At 34.6% G+C, this 8,000-nt stretch overlaps 1 protein-coding gene across 1 annotated transcript in view; it reads right to left on the reverse strand.

Annotated features, from left to right (window-relative positions):
• The window catches only part of TEDC1 (tubulin epsilon and delta complex 1), a 66,039-nt gene that overhangs the window by 13,926 nt on the left and 44,113 nt on the right, over window positions 1-8,000 (reverse strand). Inside the window, exon 5 of the mRNA XM_015821664.1 lies at window positions 7,482-7,580. Within this exon, the coding sequence (XP_015677150.1) occupies window positions 7,482-7,580 (99 nt within the window). The remainder of the gene's footprint in view (window positions 1-7,481; window positions 7,581-8,000) is intronic.

An 8,000-nucleotide genomic window follows, 5' to 3' on the forward strand; every position in this document is an offset into this window, starting at 1 on the left:
AAATATAATATTTGGGTGCAATTAGCTAATGTCACACAAGTGACAGACTTTTGTCTTTCTGAATCATATGATATGGAAAATCTACTCTCTACCTGTCTTATACCTGTGTGTGTTCCAGCTTCAGTTTTAAAAAATTATACTGGTTTAAGCAATTTTCTATCAGACAATGAATTTCATTATGCAACTATGTCAAACTGGGGTCCTGCTTCTTACATGTTACCCCTTGATGCTATTGTTTTACATACACCAATTGTAGCTATTCCTACAAATCTTACTTGTGCAAAAATTGTCAATTGTACTACTTCACCTAAAAAAAACCTCATTGTATACATGTCAGTCAATGAATTTTAAATTGTACCTCCTTTCAAGAGGTATCCTCTAATTATGCACATATATGGTTATTCAATATCTTTTTTCTCTACTTAATGTCTTACAGTATTAATATCCACTAACTACTCCAGCTTAGGATAATGTCCTCACTAATAAAATAGAGAAGAGTGAGATGTGGGGGAAAACACACGTGCAGCAAACTTCGTGCTTCTCCCCCCCACAAACCTCATAACCTTTTGATACCCTTTGTCCCAGTGAAGCAGCCAGAAGGTCATACCCTTGACCTAATGCCTCACCTACAGATAATGTGCTTAGTTCCTTCTCCTATCTTTTCCTGCCTTTGTTAGTTCCTTCTCCTGTTTGCTCTTTACCTGGTCTTTGATCATGTAATGTGTTACTAGGAAATAGTTGCTTACATGAAGACATTTTCCAATGAAGAAACCTTTGTCAGCATCTAATGGTTAAGCTGGTGTATGTAACAAGTATATAAAAAGCAATAAACTCACAGAGTTTTTCAAGCTGTGTCCTGCAGCTTCAAACCTCTGCTCAAGACATGACTGTGTCTTTGTCTTAGCGTCAACATGTAACCAACCCCAATCCTAAGGTATTTGAAAGATTTCTTAGAATAGTTAAAAATAATATTTAATGAATAAATAAATATAGCAATATAAAGAATTCTGTTTGTGTTACATAAATAATTGGTAGTTATTCTAGTAACCAAGTTTAGGGAAAGTCATAGATCCATCTTTTATAAAAATATAGATGAGGCTGGGAAACAGTTGCATATCTAAGGGTACCTAATGTATTTGGGGACGACAGTAAATCTGAACTAAGAACCTGTGATTTACAGCAATATAGGTAGTCCTCACTTAATGACCCTAATTGGGGCTGGAATTTCCATCACTAAGCAATATGGTTGTTAGGTGAAATATCATGTGACCACACCACTTAGCAATGCATTTTCGATAGTCTTGGTTGCAGCTGTTAGGCCAGGACTTGACCCTTCTCCTACTCTGCCATGTTTGCCACTGCTTCAACACTCTCTGCCCTTTTGGCCACCCGAACTCTGTTGCCCCTTCTGTCAACCTTCACTATCTTCTTTCTGTCACTGCTGAAAAGGATTGCCTGGCCTTGCCAACTGCCAGCAGGACCAAGCTGGACGCACCTCATCAGCAGCTGCCAGCAGAGTCAGAGTGGGCATGCCTTAAGTTTTTTTTTTATCAGTTTATCTTTTTTGTCTTTTGCATCAAACCATTTTGATGCTGCTTTTGTTTTAAGAGACTTGCTCTGTGGTCTAGAACTAGAAATCTTTTATGTAGCATCAGAGCAAAAAAAGTGAACACTATCCAACTATACTAGAACATTAATGGTAGACTTCCGGTTTGCCATCGTGGGTCCATGGACACAGGAAGACGAGCTCCGTCTTTAGTGTCCAAATTCGTCCCACTGGGGGACCCTGAAAAGGGTTGAAAGTCACCCTGTAGGGGCGATGAGCAAGGAGGGCACCCCTGCTTGATCGCGGGAGGGCAGCGGCCCTTTCATTTGATCCGGGGAAGCCCTCCAAACCGGTGGAGGAAAGACTGGCCATAGCAATATGGCCCGTCACTAAGCTGCTGACAGTCGAAGTCAAAATCACCACCAAGCACCTTTAAAGTAACGCGGATGAAACTGGGTGAGATCTGACCCTCTCTTTAAGACTTTAAGTATTTTTTTCCTGTAAAAGCTGCCCAAAATATTTTTCCCCCTGTGAGGAGAGAGGGAAGGGAATTTCTACCCCACCCTCTAAGAAAAATGGTGACTAACTACTCAGGGGAAACAGAGCAACTATAAGAACAAGTTGTCAGCCTAGATATTAAAACCCTAACTTTGACTACAATTAAAGAATCAACTACGCAAAACACAATAGAAGAAGTGGAACAATCAAACACTATGATAGAGGATTCAATGGACCAACAAATACATTTAATGGAAAACCCACAAAAGGGAATGATAACATGAAAATGGAAAAGACTTTCTATATAAACCAGAAGAAATCTGAGGAGCAAGAAGAAGAACAGACCAAAGGGAAGATAAACAATCCAGGACAACTACGGGGAGATGGAATAATAGAGAGACAATTTGTTAGTCCTTCCAAAAGAATGGCGATTGGATGGTCTCTTTTATTTCAAATAATATATACAATAACAGAGGGAGATCTATTTGATGATTTAAAAGCACGGACATGGAAGGCGAGTTGGCAAAGAAAGCAAGCTAGAATAAGACTGAAGAAAATTGGGGTTTGGATTTATTAGTGAGGATGTTATGTTATTAATTAAAATAGAATATACTCAAACAGACAAGATGTGTACTTTGAATACTAGATTATGTTATGAATTGAGATAAAGAAAACATTGGTCATTTAAAACTTGGAAGTATAAATATCAAAAGTTAAATTTGAATATTGATGGGAAATTAGAAATTGGGGAAAATGAATAAATAGGACATTGATTGTCTATAAAGAGTGAATAGAAGTAATTAAGATATATATAAGCTAATTTTTTTGATAAATGTAATAAACATGTATTTACGTTGATAAAATAAGAACTGTATTAGTTTAAATATGAGATAGTAGATATTAAGAGAAAAAGAGAGGAAGTATTTGATGTTGAAATAAGGGAAATTTTGGTCATTAAATTTAGGACATTTGGGAATTAGTAGAAAATAAGAATGTTGTACTGTATTATCAATTAGATGATGTAAGATGGTGAGAAATATTATATATTCAAATAGATAGGACATGTATCTTGAACATTAGATTTTGTGATGAATTGTGGTAAAGAAAACTTTGGTTACCTAAAACCTTGGAAATTATAAATATTAAATGTTAAATTTAAATATTGATGGGAAACTAAAAATTGGGAAAAACTAATTACAGGATATTGATTGTCTATAAAGATAGAATGTTAAAGCAATTAGGACATGTATAAGCTAAAAACTATTGATAAATGTAACAATGTTATTTTTACTTAATTGATATAATAAGAATTGTATTAGCTTAAACATGAGACAGTAAATACTAAGGGGAAAAGAAAGGAAATATTTCATGTGGTAGTTTGAGATTTGTACTAAAGACACTTGTATGTTATTGAATTATTGATTAACCCAGCCACCATGTTGCTTTTTAAATACTTAAATGTAAAACTAGAAATAAAACTTTTTTTTAAAAAAAGAACTATTTTAATCTAATTGGATGTATATGCTTTTGAAACTTGGGGACTAAAAGTGTTCCTTTTCTTATTAGAGACGTTTGTTTTTATCTAAAAAAGAAATAAGACTTGAAAAACTATCATAAACATTTTGGACTTAAAAAGCTTTAAACGGTGTTGGTGACATCTTGTGATGAAGTATGGCATTACAATTTGTTATTGCCTAAAAGAGACTTGGCTTGAAGCCCAGACTCCAGAAAAAAATGTCCTTGACCTTGACAGCTACCACCTGTGAAAAATCCAGCTGCAAAGAAGGAACTTCTGGGCGGCATGTCTGGCCTGTTTGAACTATGAATGTAAACTGCTACTGACTTCCAGAGCTATACTTGGGGAATTGCTTTCCTATTTCTTTACATGAGAAGCATATGAGATGATGGAATACCTTAGACTATAAACTCTTACTTGACAAACAATTTCTACTATAAAGACCACCTATAATACGTGAAATAGATGTCCCATAACCAGCTTTAAAAAACAAAAAACTATTTTTAATGTTTGATTCTAAAGTCTTCAACTTAACATACTACCAAGAGAATATGGATGAAGATCAGGAAAAAATCCTTTCCATGTTGAAATCAATACATGAAACCAGTGCTTTTTTTGTAAAAAAAAAAAAAAAAGGTGCCAGAACTCACACATGTTATACAACCCGCCTTGCCTACCCTACAAGGTTCCATCCAAAAAAGGTGCCGGGATTCCATTCTGGGCGCTCTATGACAAAAAAAGCCCTGCACGAAACCATTCTTTCAGCTTGTGACAAAATAAGATGCAACATAAAGGAACAAGATGCCAGCTTAAATATACAAATCCAGAACTTGACTACAACCAAAGAACTAACAATGCAGAAAATAATAGGAAAAGTAGAACAACTAAACACTAGGACAGAGGACCCAATTGACCAACAGACCCAGGAAAAATCAGAAAAGGGAGTGACAACACTGAAAATGGAAAAGACGTTTTACAAAAATCAGAAGAAATTTGAGGAATGGAAGATAAACTTATCAGGACAATTGTGGGAAATTGGAGTAATAGGGAGGCAATTTAATGAATACAAATGGGCTAGTCCTTCCAAAAAAACTTCAACCAAATGGTCTTTCTTATTCCAAATAATATATATAATAATAGAGGGAGAACTATTTGATGATTCAAAGGCACTGACATGGAAGGTTAGTTGGCAAAGGAACAAAGCCAGAGTAAGGCTGAAGAAAAGAATGGCTTTGATTTATTAGAGGGGATATCATATTATTATCTAGAGGGTTGAATATGGTGGAAAATAGATACAGTAGTGGTCAAAATTGTGGAAACCTTTTAGGGAAAGTGTAATTTGAGGTTTGATGGCTAATAACACCACTTTTCTTTTTAGTAGTACCATAAAATTATATATCAATAGAAAGATAATTTAATCAAGAATGTAATGCAATAACCTTTATGAAGGATTTTCTATTAGAATAGCAGTTATAAAGAAGAAAAGTGAAACACATGGAAAAAATGAGATATACAAAAATTATCACCATAGAAAAAACGAGATATACAAAAATTATCACCATGTCAGTTAATACTTAGATGGGTAACCTTCAGCATGAATTATGGCCTTAAAAGGTCTTCCTGTGGAGTGAACCAATCCCTTTAGTTTTAAAGCTGTTATAATGTGAAACCAAGATTGAATGATTGCTTCTATTAATTGGGTTTTATTGCTGGGTCGCTTCTGACTAACAAGTTTCTTTAGTCGGCTCCATAGATTTTCAATTGGGTTAAGGTCTGGGCTATTCCCAGGTGGAATATGATTATCTTGAAACCACTTTTTGTACACAGCAGCAACATGACATGGAGCTGAATCCTGTTGAAATATAAATGCTTCACTGTCTTGGAAAAGATCACGTGCGGAAGGCTTCAGTTTGGGCACAACTATTTCATTAATGTATTTTTGGCCATTTATATTCCCATTAATCGCACAAAATCTGCCCACACCTTTTGATGTCATACAACCCCAGATCATAACACTGACTGGGTGTTTCACGGTACATGTAATGCAATCAGGATGCAAATCTTCTCCGATTCTTCTCCTTAAGTATTTTATGCCATTACTACCAAACAGGGAAATCTTGGTCTCATCACTCCAAATAACACTGTCCCATTGTTCCTCTGTTCAGGTAACATGGGTTTTAGCCCAGTTTAGTCTTTTCAACCTTTGTTTGAGAGATAAAAGTGGCTTTTTTTGTGGAATTCTAAATTTTAGACCAAATTCCTGCAGTCTGCGCCGAACAGTCCTTGCACTCAACTTCACATTTCATCTTGTATACACCCAGATGATTTTCTTCTGTCATGTAGGCACAGTCTCTTAATTCTTCTATCATCACTTGCTGTTGTGCACCTTTTCCTGCCTTTACCAGTGTGGTTTTGTAGTGACTGAGTCTCCATATACCTCTTCAAAAACTTAGAAATGCCACCTTTGGTTAAGTTTCCACCATTTTTTTTCCTAATTTTTTTATAACTGTAGCCTTGTTCACTTAATAATACTATGTTACATCGCTTTCTGGGCAACCAGTCAACTCTTTGCACCATTACTTTAATTTTATTACATTTTACAAGCTCACTAAATGAAATAACACAAAAAAACCCAACCAACTTGATAACGATCACATAACACACTGACAAATGTCCTCCTCTCAGCTTCAATACATGACATCAATAACTGAATCCTACTGTGATCTGATTGGCTCATTGCCAAAACAAGTTGACACCTGATTGGTTGTCTAAACACTCATGCTCATTGGCTACAATCAGATGAAGGAAAGCTACCTGATATCCACCTGAGCAAGTTGTGCTTCCTTTTTCTGGTTATTTGGCTATAACTTTTCATAGAATACAGATAATTGAATGAATTTTGTTGCATTACATTCTTGATTAAATTATCTTTTCATTGATACATAATTTTATGACACTACTCCAAAAAAGTGGAGTTATTAGCCATCAAACCTCAAATGTACACTTTTCCCAAAAGGTTTCCACAATTTTGGCCATTACTGTAATTTTTAGAAAATAAAGTAACATTATAATTGAGTAGGTAAGATGTGTAACAAGACTAATAGACTTTGGTATGAAAAGGGAAAAAGGGAGAAGTTGAGATAAGGGAAATTTTGGTCACCTAATATAAAATATTTGGAAATCATAAATAAGTGGTTTTTTTTCCTTTTTTTAATATTGATGGGAAATTAAAGTTTATGTATAGGCTAAAAAGTATTGATAAATGTAACAAGATTTACTTTTTTTAACTCAGTTGAAAATAAGAATTCTGTTTGCCCAATATGAGATAATAGATATTACTAGAAAAAGAGAGGGAGTATTTGAGCTTCTAAAAATTAGACCTAAACTAAAAGATTTATGTATATTACTGATTTATTAGTTAACCCAGACAATAGATATAATGGTTTTGATTTATTAGAGGGGATACTGTATTATTAATTGAATGGTTTAATATGGTGGAAAATAGATAAGTTTTAGAAAACAGAACAAGACTATATTCAAATACATAAGATGTGTATTTAGAATATTAGATTTTGTTGTGAAAAGGGAAAAAGGAAGAAGTTGAGATAAGGGAAACTTTGATTACCTAAAGCTTGGAAATTACAAATACCAAATGTTAATTTGAATATTGATGGGAAATTAAAGCTTGGGGGAAAAGCAGTTCCACTTTGCAAACTAATTAAAACCTCAAGATACTCAGGTCAGCCTCTTTTGTAGGCAGCTGTTTTATAACAAGTACTGCAGGAGACTAACCAAGATCCTTTGGTGCCATATTCTGAAGTTATTTATTCCAGCTAGAATGTAGCTGAAGATTGGAAATTCTGCAGAAAGCAAGTTTCTCTGAATTACTAACATATCATCATGCTACAGAAAGAGGATTACCTGCTTGTATCTTTCTGGCTGTCTTCCAACATCAACTTCTATGACTGAGAAATGGCCAATAACAGGGTCAGTATGAAAACCTATTGTGTAGGCATGTACCTGGGAGAGAAACATATGGTTAGAGACAGGATATGAGATGTATCTAAAACTACACATGTAAATGTATTGTCTATAAAAGCAATAATGTGTAATACATTGTTGCTTGTAAAGACAATATACTGTATTTTCCGGCATATAAGACGACTGGGCGTATAAGACGACCCCTGACTTTTGAGAAGATTTTCAGGGTTTAGAAAGTCGTCTTATACGCTGGAAAATACGGTACCATTTCCTAGTAAAACTGTCAGTCTGTTTTCTCAATATCACTCAATATTAAAACCACTTAAACTTATATTTGTGGATCAAGCAGAATTAAATAAGTATGTGTATGCAAACACACCCATATTGTTACCTTGTGGTTTACAAAAACATCCACAACCTTTATAAAATATTGATAAACATTGTCTACATACAATATGT

The sequence above is a fragment of the Protobothrops mucrosquamatus genome, unplaced genomic scaffold (assembly GCF_001527695.2).
Source record: "Protobothrops mucrosquamatus isolate PMUCROS unplaced genomic scaffold, P.Mucros_1.0 scaffold1378, whole genome shotgun sequence".
Lineage (NCBI taxonomy): Eukaryota > Metazoa > Chordata > Lepidosauria > Squamata > Viperidae > Protobothrops > Protobothrops mucrosquamatus.